Raw genomic sequence first — 26,365 nt, 5'->3', positions numbered from 1 at the left:
GCTAAGTACTTCATATTAGTTCTTATTTAATCCTTATAATAACCCCATATATTATGCTTATTTGTATTCCATTTTATTCTGGCTCTGAAATTACTTCACCTCATTATCTGTTTCCTTACCAGTCTTGGACTCAACTTTTGTTGTTTCCCAAAATCAAAATTTGGAGATTTTGGTCAAATTACTAGCTTTTCAGAACCTTAGAAAGGAAAATTGCCTATAATTATGAGGAAATTGCTTATAACTGTGAAGTCGTAGTTTATATGTGTTTAAGAGAAACTAGAATGGGGAGAGAAACTAGTAATTGACTATATATGTTGCTGACACCTAATAGTGGCCTCATCTTTTGATGTTCATAAAGATCGACTATGTTTTGGCCCAGGAAGAAGAAATGTTTTATGAGATCTAGCAATTATGACATTTTGGGAGGTATTTTTCCCTTTATGAAATAGCACTGAACATCATCCTTAGCTTAATTATACTTAAGAAAAAATTTACTTATGACATCTATAGATTGATCCTAACAAGAAGACTGTGAACACTGATACTTGGGGATGTAAGCTCAGCAACTCTGATAAAGACATTTAAGGCCCTTAGTCAGAGCCCAGCATACTTCTCCCATCCACTTGCATTATGTGCTCTAAAACTTTATTTCTTAAGTGTTCCACTTCTCTCTTTAAGCCTTTGTGTACCATTCATCTACTAGATCACTCTTGTTTACCCCCACCTCCTACATTTAATTAGCTACCTCCTGTATGATCCCATATATATCACTCTGTACTTCCCCTGTCATGACACTTATCACTCTGTATTTTTATTCTTTTCGTGTTTATCTCCTTCACTAGACTATAAGCAACTTGAGGCCAGGAATTCTTTCTTTCTTTCTTTCTTTTTTTTAATCCAGTGCCTTTCACAGAAAGGCATTAAAATATTTATTGATTGGATTAAGGGCTAATTATATTCAGTGAGAAAGATTTCACTGAGGTTAATTTGATTCTCAGACAAGTTGTTTCCAGTTAAGGCCAAGATTAACTTCTTCTCTTTTTCTTCCTCTATGTTGGTTAGCCTCTTGGCATCACTGACTAGTTCTTTGTCATTAGTGTTCTCTTTAAAATATATATAAAGCATTCTTTATGCTTGCTAGATTTGAACCTTCTTCCACCTAGTATTTCCAAGCTTTTGTTTGTTTTAACCAGTCTGGCTGAATATAAGTTTTGTTTAGGACTTCTTGTAGTAATTTGAAGTCGTTTAAAGTCCTCAGTCAAGCCAACAAAACCAGCTGTGCTAATCGGTCAACATAATCTTGCAAGAAATATCAAAAGATATCTTAGATATAATAAAGAGGTCACTTTCTACGAAGCTGACCTTGGACCAGAGGAGGGCACATTTACCTTCCTCTAAATTCCAAACTGAATTGGCTCCTGTCTCAGGTTATAGACTCGTTGAGAGCTTGAAGAGCTGACCAGGTTGACCTGTTCGCCAGTTAATCCTTGTTGGAATTGTCACGTTTAATGCTTTTAGAGTTATGTGGTTTGAAGATATTTATTAGTTGCAGTGAAGAACTAATATGGCTGGAGTGCTTTGTTTTTGGTGCTGAGATTTGAATTCTTTAACTGTATGAAATTCTGCTGTGGTTTGATGGTGATGTGTGTCTTATTTGATACCCTATATATCCAGGACTATGCATACTATTTTAAAATATTAAAAATTATTTTTAGCTTCCTACATGCCAGGCATGCCAAGTGGAATTTCTGCATACCCATCCGGATACCCTCCCAATCCCAGGTAATGAAAAATTATCTTTTGAATAATTGTATTAGAAATTCTATTAGATCTAGAATAAAAATAATGGGTGCTAACTAGGGCATTAAAATGAAAATGGTTACAATTTAATGGAAGGTAAAACTCAGTTTATTGCTGAAATTTTATGGTATATACATAGTTCAAGAGGAGTTTTTTCCATTTAGAGAAATGCAGCTCCATTCTATTTAGAGAGAGGAAAGGGGTGGGGAAATGACAATAATCTTGATTAGTTTTGTACCTTGAAATCCTTGTTTCTCTCCTTTTAAGAACTCTGTATATCCAGTGTAAATGGCTGAAAGATTAATGGAATACTAATTATGATGACCTCAGCCATGGAGAAAAATATTTTAATATCCTTTTTAAAAAACTGACCTTTTCTGTAAACTACAGGGAGTGAATTAATGGTGCATATGATGGGGTCAGTCTCATCCCCATATTTATTCAGTTCATAGACTACACGTACTACCAACCTTTATTATCCATATGTTAATAACATAACAGGTAAGTTAAATTAATAGTGAAATCAGTCTATGAATAATACATACTAGAAAATTGCTAAGAAATAATTATTAATCCATGTTTTAAATGTGCACCTGTTCCAGGGGTAATCTAGGAGTACTTTCCAAAGGTGGTCTTGGGGCTAACTTAGAATGCAAGACTGGCATATACTTGGTGCCTAGATGAAATTTTCCAGCTACTCGAAATTAACAAAAAAATTTTAACCCTGCTAACTCTTCTTAGCTCCATAGAACCTCACAGATAAATGCAGCTAGAATTCCGGAACACCTGCCATAAATAAATATATGTATATACATATATAATATGCAGGATCTTATAAGTTAAATTTAGCAAACATTTATTTGGGGGCCTTTCTTAATTTCAAGAACTAGCTTTATAAGGTAGTAAGTATTCTGTCACATTTATCTGGGTAAGCAGACTAGATGAACATCTGTCAGAGACAAGAGAGAAAGATTCCTATGATTGTTATATATAAACAAGTTGTAAGTTTTAGATTTCTTGAGGCCTTTAATTTTCTGATTAAGTTCTAGAAATGGAATTCTATCTGAAGCCTTGAAATTACAAGCCGTTATAATGAACAGTTGCTAGTAAGAAGGAACTTTGGGGGCTTCCCTGGTGGCGCAGTGGTTGAGAGTCCACCTGCCGATGCAGGGGACACGGGTTCGTGCCCCGGTCTGGGAAGATCCCACATGCCGCGGAGCAGCTGGGCCCGTGAGCCATGGCCGCTGAGCCTGCGCGTCCGGAGCCTGTGCTCCGCAACAGGAGAGGCCACAACAGTGAGAGGCCCGCATACCGCAAAAAAAAAAAAAAAAAAAAAAAAAGAAGGAACTTTGGGCATATAGGGAATGGTTATTAGAAGCACAATAAGGAAATGGACTTCTGAACAATGAAGCCACTTCAGAGAAACTTGTAGATAAAAATGAAGGCTGAAAATATTGACAGAAATGTAAATCTTACTCATTTTACATAACCTTAAAAGTGTCTTTTGTGGGCTTCCCTGGTGGTGCAGTTGTTGAGAGTCCGCCTGCTGATGCAGGGGACACGGGTTCGTGCCCCGGTCGGGGAAGATCCCACATGCTGCAGAGTGGCTAGGCCCGTGAGCCATGGCCGCTGAGCCTGCGTGTCCGGAGCCTGTGCTCCGCAACGGGAGAGGCCACAACAAAGAGAGGCCTGTGTACCGCGAAAAAAAAAAAGTGTCTTTTGTGAGGTTATTTGTAAGAAGTTCCTTTTTTAAAAAAATTTATTTTATTCTTTTTTTTTTTTTTTTTTTTTTTTTTTTTTTTTTTTTTTGCTGCGTTGGGTCTTTGTTGCTGCGTGCGGGCTTTCTCCAGTTGAGGCGAGCAGGGGCTACTCTTCATTTTGGTGCGCGGGCTTCTCACTGCGGTGGCTTCTCTTGTTGCGGAGGTTGGGCTCTAGGCACGTGGGCTTCAGTAGTTGTGGCACGCGGGCTCAGTAGTTGTGGCACGCAGGCTGTAGAGCGCAGGCTCAGTAGTTGTGGCGCACAGGCTTAGTTGCTCCGCGGCATGTGGGATCTTCCCGGACCAGGGCTCGAACCCATGTCCCCTGCATTGGCAGGCGGATTCTTAACCACTGTGCCACCAGGGAAGCCCAGAAGTTCCTTTTTGAGGTAGCTATTTTTCAAAGATTTGATGCGGTGTTTTGGGGGGGTTTTTTTTGAAATGTAACTTTTAATCTCGTGACAGGCTAATGAGTTGTTAAGGGTAACTGTACCCACATTACTGTCTGTATCCTTCTGCATATGCAAGGTCTTGGCAGAAGAGCCTCAGAACCTCTTTCTCTTCTCGCTTTATCCTAAAGGAGAATTGGTGAATCAGTGATTCAAGAATCTTTATTTTACAACAGTGACTATGAGAATATTTATTCTTGCTGTGGAAAGTTGGACTAGATGATCTCTAAGGTCTCTTTAAAATTTTAAGATCTTTTGAAAGTTTTATTTAGCACCTTGCAGCATGTATACAAGGAAACTAAAAGGTATGTCAAGGATAGTTGTTCCAGTTTTGGTATATGTACTAGCAAGCATGTATTATTAGAAAACAGTTTCTGATATCAGAAAAGACAGAAAATGTTAAGTGCTGTGATAAACAGCTTTAAAGGAGAGGTCACATCTGTTTGGAGGTGGGAGCTTAGAGATAGCTTCATAAATGAAGGAACTGGTTTAAAAGAAAAGTAAGTATTTAGAGGTGGAGGGAGCAGCAAACAGCAAACAGCAATTTATATCAGAGGAAACTTACCGGTTATTAAGTTCAGCCCACTCAATTTTATGTAATCATAGGTGTGAAAGCCAAAAAAAATCCCAGGAAAGAATAAGGAAACACTCTAATATGGCTGGAGAATTTAGGGTTATGAGTAGGAGGACTGAAGAGTTTTTTTTTTTTTAATTTATTATTTTTGGCTGTGTTGGGTCTTCATTTCTGCGCGTGGGCTTTCTCTAGTTACAGAGAGCGGGGTCTCCTCTTCTTTGTGGTGCGCAGGCTTCTCATTGTGGCGGCCTCTCTTGTTGCGGAGCACGGGCTCTAGGTGCGCGGGCTTCAGTGGTTGTGGCTCATGGGCTCCAGAGCGCAGGCCCAGCAGCTGTGGCACAAGGGCTTAGCTGCTCCGCGGCATGTGGGATCCTCCCGGAGCAGGGCTTGAACCCGTGTCCCTTGCATTGGCAGGTGGATTCCTAACCACTGCACCACCAGGGAAGCCCCTGAAGAGTTTTAATAAAGGTGCAACTTTCATAGGTATTACAGATCTCCCCAAACCTTCTCTGATCTCCTCTAGCTGGTATTGATTTTCCACTACAGTTGACTCTTGAACATCAGGGGGAGGTCGGGGGGCTAGGGGTGTCGACCCTCCTTGCAGTTGAAAATCCAAGTATAACTTTATAGTCGGGCCTCTCTGTCATATCTGAGGTTTCGCATCCTCAGATTCAACCCACTGTGGCTTGTATAGTAGTCTAGTATGTATTTAGTGAAAAAAATCTGCATATAAGTGAACCAGCACAGTTCAAACCCATATTGTTCAAGGATCAACTGTATACATTTCCTGAACTTTTATTTAGCATTTATTGTTTTCTTTATCCTATCAGGATTGTTTACAGGGATCTTGCCCTATTTTGATTATTAGTATCTTGAGGAGGAGATGGAGTCATACTTTAGCTCCTGCCTCAAGCACTTGAAAACAGTGCTTTAAATAGAATAAATAGTAAATTTTGAAGGGGCACATAAAGAAAAAGGAATATAAGAGTGTTGGAAAATTCTTTTTAAATACACTTAGTCCAAAAGGGCTCTTAAAAATCTGAAAAAGATTTCCTACATAGGGCAAATTGTTTAATAATGTACAAAGACAGAAAATAGTACTACTAAATTATTTTTTTACTCAAGAAAAGTTGTTAACCCTGAACATAGAGAATAACTACGAAGGAGAAATTAAGCAAACTAAATAAAGAGACAGGGAGTTCTCTGAATTTAATATCTCTAGGCCTAGAAGAGTTTTATACCACTTACTGAAAAATTCAGCAATAAAATCACAGATTGTCCTTGAAAAAGTATGCAAAATGGGAGGAACTCCAGGAAAAGCAAATTTATTCCAGTGTTCAAAAAGGTAGATTCAGAAATTTGAATAAGATTGACATTGTTTCCTTGCAGCATGGATTACTAGAGAGACTAGAACAAAAGTACTGTGCAATAGCATTCAGCATGTGTCCACTGGGAACAGAAATGCTTAACCTTTTTCTTTTTTCATTTTACTTTTATACTAATCGATAAGAGTATCATGATTACATTGAATCCTCAACAAGTTACACACAAAACTTTTTTGTTGGTGACAGGTTATGAAGTGTGAATTAGTAGTACACATAGGAGAGAATCTTTGAGCCACTGCCCTATAAAAGGATTACTGACTATGAACTTAGAGCTCTTGCTCCGGGACTCTGGGCTGGGTCTTTTTAGTCAGTAATTTTAATGGACTCATAGAAGGCATGTTAATCAGAATTGCAAATGTCATAGATCTGACAATTGTAGATAAAATAGGATTCATCAAAATTGATTGTTCAACTAACAGGTAGCTATAGTAATCATCCTGTTCCTTTTCTTCTCCATTATAAGGGAAACACTGCCAAATGAGTGATCATTCAGAGGAAAGTGATTAGATCTGAAAATCAGAGCTGTGAAGAATGGTTGAAGGAATTAAAAATATTTCACCTGAAAAAGAGAAGACTGAGGGGAAAATGTTAGAAGTTTTCTAATATGCAAGTGATCTTACAGAGTGCAAATTTAGGACCATTAATTAGAGGTTACTGTGTCAAAATGCAGTTAGTGTTCAGTAGAGAAAGATGACCATTTGTCAGGGATATTGTAAATGATATTTATGAAACAATGTTGGATAGGAGATTGGAGGACAATACTTCTAAGGAAAGTTTCTTCCAACTGTGATGTGAATACAGGAATGACACAAACTTTCCTTAGAGTGAAGAGGAAGCTTTAAAAACATTATCTCAAGAGGAGTATTTTCAGATCAGACATTCAAAAAGGTTATCAATGAACCACAGGTAAAAATTAAATAATATTATTTCCCTGTATGCTAGGAAATCAGAATGGAAAAGTTCTCACAAAATATTTGTTGCTCTCAGTTCTGATACTGTTGGACTGCCCTTAGAAAAACTCGAGTTGCTTTCTGCTACTGTGAAGGTGACCCTCAAATAACCAGGGCCAAGGGACTTCCCTGGTGGTCCAGTGTTTAAGACTCTGTGCTTCCACTGTAGAGGGCACGGGTTCGATCCCTGGTCAGGGAACTAAGATCCCGCATGCCGCAGCAAAAAAAAAAAAAACCAGGGCGAAGCAAGAGTATTTTAATCATTTACTTTAAGAGTAAATCCAGTGTCATTAATGGAATTTTTGTGGAGCTTTGCTTGAATAGACACCTGTAGCTCTAAAACTGTAAAGTTATTAACTGGTAAGACAATGAAATATCAAGCTTAGCCTCCTGAATGGGGTGGATTTGTTTGTTTGTTTTAAGTCTTTATTGAATTTGTTACAGTATTGCTTCTGGGTTATTTTATTTTATTTTTTTTTTAAAGACTTGAACTGTTTCTATTTTTAAACCAAGTGAATCTTTTATTTATTTATTTTTTTAGAAGATGTTGGGGGTAGGAGTTTATTAACTAATTTATTTATTTTTGCTGTGTTGGGTCTTCGTTTCTGTGTGAGGGCTTTCTCTAGTTGTGGCAAGTGGGGGCCACTCTTCATCGCGGTGCACGGGCCTCTCACTATCACGTCCTCTCTTGTTGCGGAGCACAGGCTCCAGATGCACAGGCTCAGTAGTTGTGGCTCATGGGCCTACTTGCTCCGCGGCATGTGGGATCCTCCCAGACCAGGGCTCGAACCCGTGTCCCCTGCATTAGCAGGCAGATTCTCAACCACTGCGCCACCAGGGAAGCCCGCTTCTGGGTTATTTTAAATGTTTTTTGGTTTTTTTGGCCACGAGGCCTGTGGAATCTTAGCTCTCCGACCAGGGATTGAACCCACACCCCCTGCATTGGAAGGTGAAGTCTTAACCACTGGACTGCCAGGGATGTCCCCTGAATGGGGTTCTTAAAGATACTGTAGAGTTGGGTCATCTTAACATTTAATATGTTTTTTTCTTTAGTGGTTACCCAGGCTGTCCTTACCCACCTGGCAGTCAGTATCCTGCCACCACAAGTTCCCAGTACCCTTCCCAGCCTCCTGTGACCACTGTTGGTAAGTACCGTTCAAAACTGTATTTCTCCACATAAGGAAAGTCAGAGTCTCCTGTTGTGAAAAGTGCATTTCACTTTTGTTTTTTATTGAATAAGTTTGATATGTAACATTGTGTAAGTTTAAGGAGTACAGTCTGTTACTTTGATAGATTTATATATTGTAATATGATTGCATTATAGCGGTATTTATTACATTACATAATTATCATACAGTATTATTGTCTATATCCATCATACTGCGCATTAGATCTCTATGGCTTGCTTACTACTCGTTATAAATTTGTACCCTTAAATATCATCAGTTTTATCACACCTCCCCCCATTTCACTTTTACATGTGAAATGTTAGAATACTCTTTCTTTTTAGAGCAAAAACTCTTAATGATCAGTGTTCTATACTCTAAAACTTGAAATGATTTATCATCATATAAATGAGCCTTCTACCAGGGCATAAAAGTAAATTTGATTGACTCTTATTACTCTTTCCTGTGTTTCACATATTTATTGGTGAACATTAATGTGTGTTGAACTATTAACGGATACTTAGGTTTTCCTAGCCTGGTTATATGTAAAAACAGAAGAGCATCTTTAGAAGAAAGCACCATTGGGAAATATGGGTGGATCAAGTAAGACAAATTATTGCAGACCAGTAGTTCTTGGTTTTTTATGTTGCTTATTAGTAGAGTTACCTGAAATATAATTTTCTACAGTTGAGAAAATGAAAGCAATACAACAACTTCTACAGACCCCCACCCCTCTACATGACTGTCTGCCCCTACCATATATATCTGCCTTCTCCCTGTTACCACAGATCATTATTTCTACCCACTAGGTTTTATCCTCTGTAATTTACTCAGGGACATCATTTCAGCAGTTTCCCCTCTCATCATCAGCTTTTGTTCTCTACTGGGTTGCTCTCATCAGCACCCAAAAATATACCCTAAAAACCTTTAAAAATCCTCCTCTTAATTTCCCTTTCCCTGCCACCAGTATTCTATTTCTTCTTTCCCCTTTACAGCAAAACTCCTTGAAACAATTATCCGTACTCATTAGCTTCAATTCCTCTTCTTCCTTTCACTCTTGAACCACTCCATGTGGGATTTCCCTCATGTCCTTCCACTAAGCTGCTTCTCTCAAGGTCACCATTGACCTTTATGATGTTAAATCCAATGGCCAATTAAATAGTCTCCACTTACTTGGCTTGTCAGCAGTATTTGAGAGTTGTATCTCCTTGATACACTTTTCTCTCTTGCTTTCTAAGACCCCAGACTCACTTGTTTTTCCTCCCATATCACTGGTACTCATGCTCAGTCTCCCTTATAAGTCCCTCCTTTTCTTAATATTGGAATGCCCCCTAGCTCAGTCCTTGGCATTCTCTATACTCACTCTCCTGGTGATCTCTACCAATCTCATAGCTTTAAATACCATTTCTGTGTCCACACTTCCCAAATTTCTTTCCAACTTACACCACTCTCCAGAATTCCAGATTCTTATATCTAGCTCCCTTCTCAATATCTCCATTTGGATATTTAATAGACATTTCAAACTCAATGTGACCAAAATTAAACTCTCAATCTTTCTATGATGCTTTCCCACCTCCAGTGATACCTACTCAATACTCTAACTTTGGTGTCATCCTTGATTCTTCATCAAGAACCAATTATCTTCAAAATACATATAGAATCTGATCACATCCAGTGCTGATCTAAGTCACCGTTATCTTTCATCTAATTTACTTCAAAAGCCTCCTAAAAAGCCTTCTTCTTTCCTTAATCCCTACATCTGTTTTTAACACAACAGCCAGAATGATACTATTAAAAGATAAATAAATTATATCACTCCTCTCCTCAGAACCTTCCATTGTCTTCCCATTTCACTCAGCGTTCAATCCAAATTTCTGAAGCTTAGAAGGCCCTATGTGATCCTGCTTTCCTCCCCCTGTTACCTCTCTGAACTCATCTCCTACTACTCTTCTGTTTTAGGATTCGTCCACTACCTGTTTCCTTTGTGTGGAGCAGTCAGGCCTACCCTGACCAATCTACTTCCATCACCAACCCCGCACACGTATACACACATGCCCAACATGTAGAACAGTGCTTGATATATAGAAGTTCACCTAAATATTTTATTGAGTGTCTGAATGTAGAATCTTGTGAAGTTTACTTTTCTGTTACATTTTCTGATCAATTGTAAGCATCCTGAGATCTGCTGTAAATATCTCCCCTTCCCCCAAAAAGAGCATTTTCTTCAGCTGTTTTTGTCATTGATATGTTCTACTTATTGAGATTCTAGTGGCAATGGTTGTTTTTTAAAAATGTTCTCATCCTTCTGTAATATAGCTCTTTTTTTAACAATGTAATTTAAATGCTTGAGTTAGAAACCTGATGATGGGAGATCATTAATCCACAGGCAAAACACACTAAATGTTGTTAATTTCTCCATATGGCTCAGGCATCATCAGTAAAATAGGAATAGTGTTATTTGTTACCCTGTTTCTCACTGAGACGATAGTATTTGATTTGTAGAGAACCTCAGTTCCTAAAGATCTTTTTTATGTTAACTCATTTCACTACAATAGATATGAAGCATTTTATAACTTAGAATAGATGATATCCATACATAAAAAAAAATAGGAATATGGGGAACATGGTACATTTTATTTTAGTTATTTATTTTCTTAACATCTTTATTGGGGTATAATTGCTTTACAATGGTGTGTGAGTTTCTGCTTTATAACAAAGTGAATCAGTTATACATATACATATGTTCCCATACCTCTTCCCTCTTGCATCTCCCTCTCTCCCACTATCCCTATCCCACCCCTCCAGGCGATCACAAAGCACCGAGCTGATCTCCCTGTACTATACGGCTGCTTTGCACTAGCTATCTACCTTACGTTTGGTAGTGAATATATGTCCATGCCTCTCTCTCGTTTTCTCACAGCTTACCCTTCCCCCTCCCCATATCCTCAAGCCCATTATCTAGTAGGTCTGTGTCTTTATTCCTGTCTTACCCCTAGGTTCTTCATGACATTTTTTTTTCTTAAATTCCATATATATATGTTAGCATTCGGTATTTGTGTCTCTCTGACTTACTTCATTCTGTATGACAGACTCTAAGTCTATCCACCTCATTACAAATAGCTCAATTTCGTTTCTTTTTATGGCTGAGTAATATTCCATTGTATATATGTGCCACATCTTCTTTATCCATTCACCAGTGATGGACACTTAGGTTGTTTCCATCTCCGGGCTATTGTAAATAGAGCTGCAATGAACATTTTGGTATATGGCTCTTTTTGAATTATGGTTTTCTCAGGGTATATGCCCAGTAGTGGGATTGCTGGGTCATATGGTAGTTCTATTTGTAGTTTTTTAAGGAACCTCCATACTGTTCTCCACAGTGGCTGTATCAATTTACATTCCCACCAACAGTGCAAGAGGGTTCCCTTTTCTCCACACCCTATCCAGCATTTATTGTTTCTAGATTTTTTGATGATGGCCATTCTGACCAGTGTGAGATGATATCTCATTGTAGTTTTGATTTGCATTTCTCTAATGATTAGTGATGTTGAGCATTCTTTCATGTGTTTGCTGGCAATCTGTATATCTTCTTTGGAGAAATGTCTATTTAGGTCTTCTGCCCATGTTTGGATTGGGTTGTTTGTTTTTTTGTTATTGAGCTGCATGAGCTGCTTATAAATTTTGGAGATTAATCCTTTGTCAGTTGCTTCATTTGCAAATATTTTCTCCCATTCTGAGGGTTGTCTTTTGGTCTTGTTTATGGTTTCCTTTGCTGTGCAAAAGCTTTGAAGTTTCATTAGGTCCCGTTTGTTTATTTTTGTTTTTATTTCCATTTCTCTAGGAGGTGGGTCAAAAAGGATCTTGCTGTGATTTATGTCATAGTGTCCTGCCTATGTTTTCCTCTAAGAGTTTGATAGTTTATGGCCTTACATTTAGGTCTTTAATCTATTTTGAGCTTATTTTTGCATATGGTGTTAGGGAGTGATCTAATCTCATACGTTTACATGTACCTGTCCAGTTTTCCCAGCACCACTTATTGAAGAGGCTGTCCTTTCTCCACTGTACATTCCTGCCTCCTTTATCAAAGATAAGGTGACCATATGTGCATGGGTTTATCTCTGGGCTTTCTATCCTGTTCCATTGATCTATCTTTCTGTTTTTGTGCCAATACTATACTGTCTTGATTACTGTAGCTTTGTAGTATAGTCTGAAGTCAGGGAGCCTGATTCCTCCAGCTCCGTTTTTCGTTCTCAAGATTGCTTTGGCTATTCGGGGTCTTTTGTGTTTCCATACAAATTGTGAAAATTTTTGTTCTAGTTCTGTGAAAAATGCCAGTGGTAGTTTGATAGGGATTGCATTGAATCTGTAGATTGCTTTGGGTAGTATAGTCATTTTCACAATGTTGATTCTTCCAATCCAAGAACATGGTATATCTCTCCATCTGTTTGTATCGTCTTTAATTTCTTTCATCAGTGTCTTATAATTTTCTGCATACAGGTCTTCTGTCTCCTTAGGTAGGTTTATTCCTAGATATTTTATTCTTTTTGTTGCCATGGTAAATGGGAGTATTTTCTTGATTTCACTTTCAGATTTTTCATCATTAGTGTATAAGAATGGCAGAGATTTCTGTGCATTAATTTTGTATCCTGCTACTTTACCAAATTCATTGATTAGCTCTAGTAGTTTTCTGGTAGCATCTTTAGGATTCTCTATGTATAGTATCATGTCATCTGCAAACAGTGACAGCTTTACTTCTTCTTTTCTGATTCGGATTCCTTTTATTTCCTTTTCTTCTCTGATTGCTGTGGCTAAAACTTCCAAAACTATGTTGAATAAGAGTGGTGACAGTGGGCAACCTTATCTTGTTCCTGATCTTAGTGGAAATGCTTTCAGTTTTTCACCATTGAGGACGATGTTGGCTGTGGGTTTGTCATATATGGCCTTTGTTATGTTGAGGAAAGTTCCCTCCATGCCTACTTTCTGGAGGGTTTTTATCATAAATGGGTGTTGAATTTTGTCGAAAGCTTTCTCTGCATCTATTGAGATGATCGTATGGTTTTTCTCCTTCAATTTGTTAATATGATGTATCACGTTGATTGATTTGCATATATTGAAGAATCCTTGCATTCCTGGAATAAACCCCACTTGATCATGGTGTATGATCCTTTTAATGTGCTGTTGGATTCTGTTTGCTAGTGAGGATTTTTGCATCTATGACCATCAGTAATATTGGCCTGTAGTTTTCTTTCTTTGTGACATCCTTGTCTGGTTTTGGTATCAGGGTGATGGTGGCCTCGTAGAATGAGTTTGGGAGTGTTCCTCCCTCTGCTATATTTTGGAAGAGTTTCAGAAGGATAGGTGTTAGCTCTTCTCTAAATGCTTGATAGACTTTGCCTGTGAAGCCATCTGGTCCTGGCCTTTTGTTTGTTGGAAGATTTTTAATCACAGTTTCAATTTCAGTGCTTGTGATTGGTCTGTTCATATTTTCTATTTCTTCCTGATTCAGTCTTGGCAGGTTGTGCATTTCTAAGAATTTGTCCATTTCTTCCAGGTTGTCCATTTTATTGGCATAGAGTTGCTTGTAGTGATCTCTCAGGATCTTTTGTATTTCTGCAGTGTCAGTTGTTACTTCTTTTTCATTTCTAATTCTATTGATTTGAGTCTTCTCCCTTTTTTTCTTGATGAGTCTGGCTAATGGTTTATCAATTTTGTTTATCTTCTTAAAGAACCAGCTTTTAGTTTTACTGAACTTAGCTATCGTTTCCTTCATTTCTTTTTCATTTATTTCTCATCTGATCTTTATGATTTCTTTCCTTCTGCTAACTGTGGGGGTTTTTTGTTCTTCTTTCTCTAATTGCTTTAGGTGCAAGGTTAGGTTGTTTATTCGAGATGTTTCCTGTTTCTTAAGGTAGGATTGTATTGCTATAAACTTCCCTCTTAGAACTGATTTTGCTGCATACCATAGATTTTGGGTAGTTGTGTCTCCATTGTCATTTGTTTCTAGGTATTTTTTAATTTCCTCTTTGATTTCTTCAGTGATCACTTTGTTATGAAGTACTGTATTGTTTAGCCTCCATGTGTTTGTATTTTTTATAGATCTTTTCCTGTAATTTATCTCTAGTCTCATAGCATTGTGGTCAGAAAAGATACTTGATACAATTTCAGTTTTCTTAAATTTACCAAGGCTTGATTTGTGACCCAAGATATGATCTATCCTGGAGAATGTTCCATGAGCACTAGAGAAAAATGTGTATTCTGTTGTTTTTGGATGGAATGTCCTATAAATATCAATTAAGTCCATCTTGTTTAATGTATCATTTAAAGCTTGTGTTTCCTTATTTATTTTCATTTTGGATGATCTGTCCATTGGTGAAAGTGGGGTGTTAAAGTCCCCTACTATGAATGTGTTACTGTCGACTTCCCCTTTTATGGCTGTTAGCATTTGCCTTATGTATTGAGGTGCTCCTATGTTGGGTGCATAAATATTTACAATTTGTTATATCTTCTTGGATTGATCCCTTGATCATTATGTAGTGTCCTTCTCTATCTCTTGTAATAGTCTTTATTTTAAAGTCTGTTTTGTCTGATATGAGAATTGCTACTCCAGGTTTCTTTTGGTTTTCATTTGCATGGAATATCTTTTTCCATCCCCTCACTTTCAGTCTGTATGTGTCTCTAGGTCTGAAATGGGTCTCTTGTAGACAGCATATATATGGGTCTTGTTTTTGTATCCAGTCAGCCAGTGTGTGTCTTTTGGTGGGAGCATTTAATCCATTTACATTTAAGGTAATTATGGATATGTATGTTCCTATTCCCATTTTCTTAATTGTTTTGGGATTGTTATTGTAGGTCTTTTCCTTCTCTTGTGTTTCTTGCCTAGAGAAGATCCTTTAGCATTTGTTGTAAAGCTGGTTTGGTGGTGCTGAACTCTCTCAGCTTTTGCTTGTCTGTAAAGGTTTTAATTTCTCCATCAAATCTGAATGAGATCCTTGCTGGGTAGGCTAATCTTGGTTGTAGGTTTTTCTCCTTCATCACTTTAAATATGTCCTGCCAGTCCCTTCTGGCTTGCAGAGTTCCTGCTGATAGATCAGCTGTTAACCTTATGGGGATTCCCTTGTGTGTTATTTGTTGTTTTTCCCTTGCTGCTTTTAATATGTTTTCTTTGTATTTAATTTTTGATAGTTTGATTAATATGTGTCTTGGCGTGTTTCTCCTTGAATTTATCCTGTATGGGACTCTCTGTGCTTCCTGGACTTGATTAACTATTTCCTTTCCCATATTAGGGAAGTTTTCAACTATAATCTCTTCAAATATTTTCTCAGTCCCTTTCTTTTTCTCTTCTTCTTCTGGAACCCCTATAATTCGAATGTTGATGTGTTTAATGTTGTCCCAGATGTCTCTGAGACTGTCCTCAGTTCTTTTCATTCTTTTTTCTTTATTCTGCTCTGCAGGAGTTATTTCCACTATTTTATCTTCCAGGTCACTTATCCGTTCTTCTGCCTCAGGTATTCTGCTATTGATTCCTTCTAGAGTATTTTTAATTTCATTTATTGTGCTGTTCATCGTTGCTTGTTTCATCTTTAGTTCTTCTAGGTCCTTGTTAAATGTTTCTTGTATTTTGTCTATTCTATTTCCAAGATTTTGGATCATCTTTACTATCATTATTCTGAATTCTTTTTCAGGTAGACTGCCTATTTCCTCTTCATTTATTAGGTCTGGTGGGTTTTTATCTTGCTCCTTCATCTGCTGTGTGTTTTTCTGTCTTCTCATTTTGCTTATCTTACTGTGTTTGGGGTCTGCTTTTCGCATGCTGCAGGTTCGTAGTTCCTGTTGTTTTTGGTATCTGTCCCCAGTGGCTAAAGTTGTTTCAGTGGGTTGTGTAGGCTTCCTGGTGGAGGGTACTAGTGCCTGTGTTCTGGTGGATGAGGCTGGATCTTGTCTTTCTGGTTGGCCGGTCCACGTCTGGTGGTGTATTTTGGGGTGTCTGTGGACTTACTATGATTTTAGGCAGCCTCTCTGCTAATGGGTGGGGTTGTGTTCCTGTCTTGCTAGTTGTTTGGCATAGGGTGTCCAGCACCATAGCTTGCTGGTTGTCGAGTGAAGCTGGGTGCTGGTGTTGAGATGGAGATCTCTGGGAGATTTTTGCCGTTTGATATTATGTGGAGCTGGGAGGTCTCTTGTGGACCAGTGTCCTGAAGTTGGCTCTCCCACCTCAGAGGCACAGCACTGACTCCTGGCTGCAGCACCAAGAGCCCTTCATCCACATGGCTCAGAATAAAAGGGAGACAAAGTAGAAAGAAAGAATTAGTAGAAGTAGAAAGAAAGAAAGACAATAAGAAAGAAAGAAAGAAAGGAAGTAGGGAGGGAGGAAAAAAAGAAAAGGTAAAATAAAGTAAGATAAAATATAATAAAGTTATTAAAATAAAAAATTATTAAGAGAAAAAATAAAAAGGGACGGATAGAGCCCTAGGACAAATGGTGGAAGCAAAGGTATACAGACAAAATTTCACACAGAAGCATACACAGTCACAAAAAGAGGAAAAGGGGGAAAATATAATAAATCTTGCTCTCAAAGTCCACCTCCTCAATTTGTGATGACTCATTGTCTAAAGGAGGGAAGGAAGGAAAGAACGATGATAAAGTAAAATAAAGTTATTAAAATAAAAAGTAATTATTAAGAAAAAAATTTTTAAAAAAACGGACGGGTATAACCCTCAGACAAATGGTGGAAGCAAAGCTATACAGACAAAATCTCACAGAGAAGCATACACATACACACTCACAGAAAAAGGAAAAGGGGAAAAAATCATAAATGTTGCCTTCAAAGTCCACCTCCTTAATTTGGGATGATTCGTTGTCTATTCATGTATTTCACAGATGCAGGTACATCAAATTGATTGTAGAGCTTTAATCGGCTGCTTCTGAGGCTGCTGGGAGTGATTTCCCTTTCTATTCTTTGTTCTCACAGCTCCCAGGGGCTCAGCTTCGCATTTGGCCCCGCCTCTGCGTGTAGGTCGCCGGAGGGCATCTGTTCTTCGCTCACACAGGACGGGGTTAAAGGAGCAGCTGACTTGGGGGCTTTGGCTCACTCAGGCTGGGGGGAAGGAGGGGCACGGAGTGCGGGGCGAGCCTGCGGCAGCAGAGGCCAGCATGACGTTGCACCAGCCTGAGGCGCCCCGTGCTTTCTCCCGGGGGAGTTGCCCCTGGATCGCGGGACCCTTGCAGTGGCGGGCTGCACAGGCTCCCCGGAAGGGCAGTGGGGATAGTGACTTGTGCTCGCACACAGGCTTCTTGGTGGCGGCGGCAGCAGCCTTAGCGTCTCATGCCCGTCTCTGGGGTCCGTGCTTTTGTGCTTTTAGCCGTGGCTCGCGCCAGTCTCTGGAGCTCCTTTAAGCAGCGTTCTTAATCCCTTCTGCTCGCGCACCAGAAGACAAAGAAAGAAGAAAAAGTCTCTTGCCTTTTCGGCAGGTCCAGACTTTTCCCCGGACTCCCTCCCGTCCAGCCGTGCGCACTAACCCCCTGCAGGCTGTTTTCACGCCGCCAACCCCAGTCCTCTCCCTGCGCTCTGACCGAAGCCCGAGCTTCAGCTCCCAGCCCCGCCCGGGGCGGTGGGGGAGCAGACAAGCCTCTCGGGCTGGTGAGTGCTGGCCGGCACCAATCCTCTGTGCGGGAATGTCTATGCTTTGCCCCCTGCACCCCTGAGTCTGCGCTCTCCTCCGTGGCTCCGAAGCTTTCACCTTCCGCCACCCGCAGTCTCCGCCCGCGAAGGGGCTTCCTAGTGTGTGGAAACTTTTCCTCCTTCACAGCTCCCTCCCACTGGTGCAGGTCCTGTCCCTATCCTTTTGTTTATTCTTTTTTCTTTTGCCCTACCCAGGTACGTGGGGGGGTTTCTTGCCTTTTGGGAGGTCTGAGGTCTTCTGCCGGCGTTCAGTAGGTGTTCTGTAGGAGTTGTTCCACGTGTAGATGTATTTCTGGTGTGTCTGTGGGGAGGAAGGTGATCTCCGCGTCTTACTCTACGCCATCTTCCCGGATGCCTCTCGGAAAATGGTATATTTTAAATCAAATCTAATGTTTGTTTTTAGAACAAGAATCAAAGCGATTAATATTGTACTTTTTTTTTTTTTGCGGTACGCGGGCTTCTCACTGTCGTGGCCTCTCCCGTTGCGGAGCACAGGGTCTGGACGCACAGGCCCAGCGACCATGGCTCACGGGCCCAGCCGCTACATGGCACGTGGGATCCTCCCGGACCAGGGCACGAACCCGCGTCCCCCGCATCGGCAGGCGGACTCTCAACCACTGCACCACCAGGGAAGCCCTTCATTGTACTTTTAAGAGTACTTTCTTTGAAAGGCTAAAAATAAATTATCATTTTATGATAATCTAGGATATCCTTTTAATTTGTTGTTTTTCTACCCATTGTTGCTTACCTACGTGATTTTTTTCATCATATTTTAGTAGTACATTGTGCAAAACTGTTGAACTTCAAAATTGTCATAAAGGAAAGCAGAAACATAAAAGTATCATCTGAATATTAGAGTTCACCGATAGGCAACATTTTCTCAGTCTGTCAGTGGCCATCAGGATTTGTGCTATTATTCTCTGTGCTACTAAGGCCATGAGAAAGAATGAAAGTGGTTATTTTTCCTTTGTGGAACTTGATAGTTTAAAGATTTTGATTTTATGATGTAAAACAAACACCTGTTTCACGGCATCATTAATTAACTCATGTCTTATTATTGATGTGGATGCCTGTGCAATCGTTGATTTTTAACCATCTCCAAGAATATTGAAGTAAAAGAACCACTTAAAGTGAAGTAATAGAGGCAACTTCCCTGGCTGTCCAGTGGTTAAGACTCCGCACTTCCACTGCAGGGGGCGAGGGTTCAATCCCTGGTCGGGGCACTAAGATCCCAAGATTTCACATGCTATGCAGTGAGGTTGGGGGGAAAAAAAAAAGAAGTAATAGAGATTACATTCTTAATAGCAGTCTCTTCTGAAATATTGCAGAAGACTGAGGATTGATGCAGATGTTGGGACTTTAAAACAGCTCTTTCTGACTCCATTACATGTAGATTTTGAACAACCACCTTTATAAGAAAATCAGAGAATTTGTCATCTCTTTCTATAGCTTTTTTGTTACCTGGCAGACAGCTTCCTGCCTAACCTGACTTTTAAAACCACCTTCATGAGATTGGTGCTCACTGAGGGCATTGACTAAGCAGTGAAGGCAGCTGTTGAATAGTGAAAAACCTGTTGGTGGTGCTTTTCCATCAGGTCTGGGCAATTGCAGTGATATTTTAATTCAGTTGTATTATTTAATGAGGGAAAAGTTGTGATCTATAACTTAAATTCTTCGTTGAAGTTACTGTAAGACCAGGTGTTCTTTTTGTTTTGTTTTTTGGCTGCGTTGGGTCTTTGTTGCTTCACATGGGCTTTCTCTAGTTGCAGCGAGCGGAGGCTACTCTTCGTTGCAATGCTCGGGCTTCTCATTGTGGTGGCTTCTCTTGTTGTGGAGCATGGGCTCTGAGCACACAGGCTTCAGTAGTTGCAGCACGTGGGCTCAGTAGTTGCGGCACGCAGGCCCTAGAGTGCGTGGGCTTCAGTAGTTGCAGTGTGTGGGCTCAAGTAGTTGTGGCACTAAGGCTCTAGAGCGCAGGGTCAGTAGTTGTGGTGCACAGGCTTAGTTGTTCTGTGGCATGTGGGATCTTCCCGGACCAAGGATGGAACCCACGTCCCCTGCATTGGCAGGCGGATTCTTAACCACTGTGCCACCAGGGAAGTCCCATGTGTATTTTTTGTATATCATCTTTGCAAGTTACTAGCAAAAACATTTTCTACTGGAAGATCAGTGGGAAAAGATATGGAATTTGGACAGTTTTCCTTAGATTTTCTGCCCATTGCAGGCATTATATATCAACAAAAGCATCAGAAGGAAGGTAAACTTTTCTTGATATCTAAAAAACTTAAAAATTTAAGTTTCTGTTTCTTCAGATTCAATTACACTTCTTAAAACATTTTTGTTAGGACTCGCATATAACTTTTACCAATTTGGCATTGCCAAATCTATAAAAGAACTTGAACTCTGATTTTAAAGGTTTAAAACTACTTGACCGGCACCAAGTTACAAGGAATAAATTTAGGAGACAACATTAATACTTGTTTGTTCTCTTAATAGCACATGCCAGAATACAGCAGAAGCAGGTATGGATATTGGTCATCTGTATGTTTTCAGGGCTGAAAACGGGCATTCAAGAAAAGCTTTGGTCCCCAGCTGGGCATTCCCATGGAGAATTCCAAACTCTATTGGATAGGGAAGAGTGGCATGAGGGACCAGTCACTCCACCTTGATTCATGCATAGCACTCTCTGTCAGACCCTGATGTGCTGGTGGTGCACCCAGGTGGCAGTGATCTGGGAGTGATGAAGTTGTTTGATATTTTAATCCAAATTAAGAAAGATTTAAGATTTATCGGGACTACCCTGGCGGTTCAGTGATAAAGAATCTGCCTTGCAATGCAGGGGATGCAGGATCAATCCCTGGTCAGGGAACTAAGATCCCACATACTGCGGGGCAACTAAGCCCGCATGCCACAACTACTGAGCTTGTGCGCCTCAACTAGAGCCCATGTGCTGCAAACTACAGAGTCCACACTCTCTGGAACCTGCGCACCACAACTGCAGAGCCCACGTGCCCTAGAGCCTGCACACCACAACTAAAGAAGAGAAAAACTGCACGCCACAAGTAGAGAGAAGCCCATGCGCTGCAGCAAAGATCCCGCATGCCACAACTAACAACCGGCACAGACAAAAATAAATAAAATAAATAAATCTTAAAAAAAAAAAAGATTTATTAAGTAAATGTTCGAGAATGTTACTAGAGTGTGGTCCAGTATGGTACCCAGAAAAGTGTGGTCCCACTCAACGAAACCTCTACATGTTATGAATATACGTGTGAAGAAAGTCAGTGGACAAATTGGCTCTTTTATGAAGTTCATCGGAGGATGTACCATCAGTACATCACACACACGCATACACACAAATACATACCACATTTTCTTTTTTTTTTTCTTTTTTTAATTAATTAATTTATTTATTTTTGGCTGCACTGGGTCTTTGTTGCTGTGCACGGGCTTTCTCTAGCTGTGGCGAGCAGGGGCTACTCTTCATTGCAGTGCACGGGCTTCTCATTGCGGTGGCTTCTCTTGTTGCGGAGCACGGGCTCTAGGCACGTGGGCTTCAGTAGTTGTGGCACATGGGCTCAGTAGTTGTGGCTCATGGGCTCTAGAGTGCAGGCTCAGTAGTTGTGGTGCACGGGCTTAGTTGTTCCGCCACATGTGGGATCTTCCTGGGCCAGGGCTCGAACCCGTGTACCCTGCATTGGCAGGCAGATTCTTAACCACTGTGCCACCAGGGACGCCCATACCACACTTTCTTTATCCATTCATCTATTTTTTTCTTCAGTTATTTGTTTATTCATTTAGTCATTCAACGTATATTTACTAAGTGCTTGCTACATGCCAGGAGTAAGAACAATACAAAGTAACTTCCTGCCTTCATGGAGTTTACATTTCAATGGGGGAAGACAGAAAACAAACTTACAGCATAGTATACAATGCACCAGATGGAGATAAATGCTACCTAGGAACATTCAGACGAAAGAGGGGCACAGGAAGACCTGGAGGGTGAGGACTGCATTCTGATCTCACCTCCTTTATATCCACCTTGCTCACACCACTGGCCTCCTGTCACTCCTTGAGCCCCAAACACACTGGTTTGCTGTTTCAGCCCCATCCGCGCTCTGCTCGCTTGGATGGTGACCAGGGGATCTCCAAGACTGTGCCTTATACTTTGAGGTGGGAGTATGTTTATGGTTCAAGGAACTGCAAAGAGACTAGTGGTGTGAGCGAGGAGTGCACAGAGGGATGGGGTCGGAGGGGAAACAGGGCTGGCTCAAGTAAGCCCTTGTGGGTCAGGGGGAGGAGGCCTGTGGCTTTTCCTCTACGTGAGCTGCGGAGCCACGGGCAGGCTTTGAGCAGAGGAGTGATCTGATCTGATTGCTATTATAACAGATGCCTCTGTGCCAGACCCCGGGAGGGAAGTGTGGCAGCAGAGCTCCCCACCCCGAGGAGGCCACTGCGAGAATCCGGGTCTGAGATGGTGGCTCGGACCAGTGTGGGGACAGAGGATGTGGTCACATATGCTGAGGAGGGGTATCCATTCATCTATGGATGGACACTTAGGTTGCCTCCTTCCAAATCTTGGCTATTGTAAATAATGCTGCAATACACAGGGGTGCATACATCTTTTTGAATGACTGTGTTTGTTTTCTTCAGAAAAATACCCAGAAGTGGAATTGCTGGGTCATATGGTAGTTTTGTTTTTAATTTTTTGAGGAACCTCCATACTGTTTTCCATAGTAGCTGCACCAATTTGCATTCCTAATAGCACGGATTTCCTTTTCTCCACATCCTCACCAACACTTGTTATTTGTTTTCTTTTTGATAATAGCCATTCTCACAGGTGTGAGGTGATACCTCATTGTGGTCTTGATTGCATTTCCCTGATGATTAGTGATGTTGAGCATCTTTTCATGTACCTGTTGGCCATCTGTATGCCTTCTTTGGAAAACTATTCAGGTTCTCTGCCCATTTTTTAATCAGGCCGTTTGTTTTTTGATGTTGACTTGTATGAGTTCTTTGTATATTTTGGATATTAACCCCTTATTGGATATTTTTTGCAGCCATCTTCTCCCATTCAGTAGGCTGCATTTTCTTTTTGTTGATAGTTTCCTTTGCTGGTCAAAAGCTTTTTTAGTTTGATGTAGTCTCCCATTTGGTTTTTTTGTTTGTTTGTTTTTTGGGGTTTTTTTTGCTTTTGTTTCCCTTGCCTGAAAAGACATATCCAAAAAAATATTAAGACCAATGTCAGAGTACTCCTCATGTTTTCTTTTTTTTTTAACATTTTTTTCTTGCAGTTGTATTGAGATATACTTGACTTACAGCACTGTATAAGTTTAAGGTGCACAGCATAATGATTTGACTTACATACATCATGAAATGATTACCACAGTAAGTTTAGTGAACATCTGTCATCTCCTATAGATACAAGAAAATATATTTTTTTTCTTTGTGATGAGAACTCTTTAGGATTTACTCTTAACAACTTTCCTATATAACATATAGCAGGACTTCCCTGGTGGTGCAGTGGTTAAGAATCCACCTGCCAGTGCAGGGGACACGGGTTCGATCCCTGGTCCAGGAAGATCCCACATGCCGCGGAACAGCTAAACCCGTGCGCCACAACTACTGAGCCTGCGCTCTAGAGCCTGAGCTCTAGAGCCCGCGAAGCACAACTACTGAAGCCTGCGTGCCACAACTACTGAAGCCTGCGCTCCTAGAGGCCTTGCTCCGCAACAAGAGAAGCCACTGCAATGAGAAGCCCGCGCACCGCAACGAAGAGTAGCCCCTGCTCACTGTAACTAAGCCCGTGCGCAGCAGTGAAAACCCAAGGCAGCCATAAATAAACAAAAATAAATAAAATATAGCAGTGTTAATTGTATTAATCATGTTGTACATTACATCCCTAGTACTGCTTATGTTTTCTTCTAGGAGTCTTAACGGTTTCAGGTCTTACATTTAATTTTAACCCATTCTGAGTTTATTTTTGTATATAGTGTGAGAAAGTCCAGTTTTCCCAAAACCGTTTATTGAAGAGGCTGTCTTTTCCCCGTTCTGTATTCTTGCGTCCTTTATCATAGATTAATTGACCGTGTAAGTGTGGGTTTATTTCTGGACTCTCTGTTCTGTCCAGTTGATCTATGTGTCTGTTTTTATGCCAGTACCATACTGTTTTGATTACTGAAAAGCTTTGTAGTGTAGTTTGAAATCAGGGAGCATGATACCTCCAGTTTTGTTCTTTAACATGGTAGATTCTTAAATTGTTCTTGTTCACAAAATAATTCTAAGGTATGACTTTGATTCTGACCCATTTTGTTTTAAAGGATGGAATCTGTCCTTCAGATTAATTGCCCTTTGTGCTTAAGCCTGCTTGTAGCATCTTTCATGATTATGATAGTTGAATGATTTTGTAGCGCCATTTCTTTTTTGAAGTAGTTACTACTTTGGCATCTATTTTAATAAGGTCTAGGGCTTCCCTGGTGGCGCAGTGGTTGAGAGTCCGCCTGCCAATGCAGGGGACACGGGTTCGTGCCCCGGTCGGGGAAGATCCCACATGCCGCAGAGCGGCTGGGCCCGTGAGCCATGGCCGCTGAGCCTGCACATCCGGAGCCTAAGCTGGAGATGGGAGAGGCCGCAACAGTGAGAGGTCCGCATACCGCAAAAAAAAAAAAAAAAAAAAGGTCTATACTTAACCTCCACTTTTGAAACTTGAATTGTTATGTAAATTAATCTAAATCTTTCTTTGTGCTGTGTGTTTATTTTCAAGAAGTGTAAACCTGCTGTTTTTCTTTTTCTCATTGATTGTGGTAATAGAAACTTTCTAGAGTTTAAATAAAGAGTTCTGCTCTAATAGTGTTTAAAAGATAAATTGAGGTCCCCTGATTTCTTTGGAAGAAAGTTCCATAGCCCGCCCAGAGCCTGGCCAGTAGTATTAGAAGCTTATATATTCATAGACTATAAATAAAAGCCTTTTGTAAGCAGCTTAATGAATTTGCCTGATTTGTGTTTAATAGCACGAATCAGAATGACTCTGCTCATATAGTTGTTTGAAATGTTTCTCCTATTTCAGAGATTGACCTGTTTTTCTGTTTTTCTTCTAAAAGGAAATAATACGGGCTTGATCCAGTGATCCACATGGGCTTGACCTAGTTTCTCAGTAGATGGGTCAATAGTCTTCTGTTTCAGATTGCTTAGGCTCCATAGTTTGCTCTGTAGCACAAATGCCCGACCAAAGATCATTATGTGGGTCTTGAGCAAGTAACTTCAGGAAGGAAAAATGCTGGGGGCGGGGGCAAGTGATTCACTTTGCTGGTTAGAGGTAAGATCAGAAAAGTTACTGTTTATAGTTATTTTATATTTTTCTTTGAGGTTACCATGGATTCTTTCTCTAATATAAATGAGCTCCTTTTTGAGTTGTAGGAAGTAATCATCAGTAAGTACTGTTAGGAGATAAATAAAACTGATTATCTTTAAGTGTTTAAAGATGGTTTAAAATCAGGTAGTGTATATACCAGTGTACTTCGAAGATACTGGCCTAAATTATTCATTGAATTATCAGATCCACTGAGTAGAGTATTGGTTTCCTAATAGTAGAAAAATCGTCTTATTTCCTAAGGATTAAGTTTAGTGATTGGATCCTATCTGACATTTAAATGAAGTTTTTGTTCAGGATTGTTTTTCAAAATCTATGTTACCTTTTCAATTGCTGCTAATCTGGAATTGTAGAAGGGCACTTCTGAAATCCGACTCTGCATGAGTAAAGGTCTACAACGTGTGGGGACTTGAGGTATGGCAGTTTGCCACAAACTCATTAATCCAAGGCTTGTTATAGCAGGTATAAAGAATATTAAAATTTCTCTTAAGACGTTTGAGAAAAAAAAAGATTTTTTTGTTTGAAGGGCAATCAAAAATAAGAACCTTCTACCAAACGTTTTTCTTACTTGTTAATGTAAACAATCTCTTAAAGTGTCATGGTTCATTCAATTTTGAACTTTAATCTGGGTTTTTCTCTTGGCATTCACATTGCAGATCTTAATTACAGTTTGTTTCTTCTTTTTAGAAAGCAGATGGATTTAAAGTGTTCAAATATACTGTATAATAAGGTCTCTGTGTGATAGAGGAGAGGACTAAGTCTAACCTTGGCATTTCTAGCCTCCTCGGGTGAACTGTGACCTTTATAGAAAGTCAGGTGATTGCTGCCTCAGCTTGAGTCCCATTTTGAATGTTAATGGCTTTAGCTGGAGACTTATTTGGAAGGACTTATTTGGCCCTGCATTGTAGCATTTGCCTTAACGTATTTTATAAGAGAAACAGAATGTAAATTCCAGGATTTAAGTGTGTTTTTTAAAATTGGTTTTTGAAAATTCAGCATCATTATAACTTGATTCATTTTATTTATAGTATTTATTTTATTTATTTGGTTTGCTGGGTCTTAGTTGTGGCACATGTGCTTCTCACTTGTGGCCAGCAGATTCCTTAGTTGTGGCTCGCCGGCTCCTTAGTTGTGGCATGCAAACACTTAGTTGCAGCATGCATGTGGGATCTAGTTCCCTGACCAGGGATTGAACCCGGGCCCCCTGCATTGGGAGCTTGGAATCTTAACCGCTGC

At 40.0% G+C, this 26,365-nt stretch overlaps 1 protein-coding gene across 1 annotated transcript in view; it reads left to right on the top strand.

Annotated features, from left to right (window-relative positions):
- TSG101 (tumor susceptibility 101) overlaps positions 1-26,365 on the top strand; it is a 58,714-nt gene that overhangs the window by 24,899 nt on the left and 7,450 nt on the right. Inside the window, exons 6-7 of the mRNA XM_065882556.1 lie at positions 1,716-1,782; positions 7,969-8,060. Coding sequence (XP_065738628.1) covers positions 1,716-1,782; positions 7,969-8,060 — 159 coding nt within the window. The remainder of the gene's footprint in view (positions 1-1,715; positions 1,783-7,968; positions 8,061-26,365) is intronic.

This window comes from Phocoena phocoena, chromosome 8, assembly GCF_963924675.1.
Source record: "Phocoena phocoena chromosome 8, mPhoPho1.1, whole genome shotgun sequence".
NCBI classification, from domain to species: Eukaryota; Metazoa; Chordata; class Mammalia; order Artiodactyla; family Phocoenidae; genus Phocoena; species Phocoena phocoena.
This window is presented reverse-complemented; position numbering and strand designations above follow the sequence as displayed.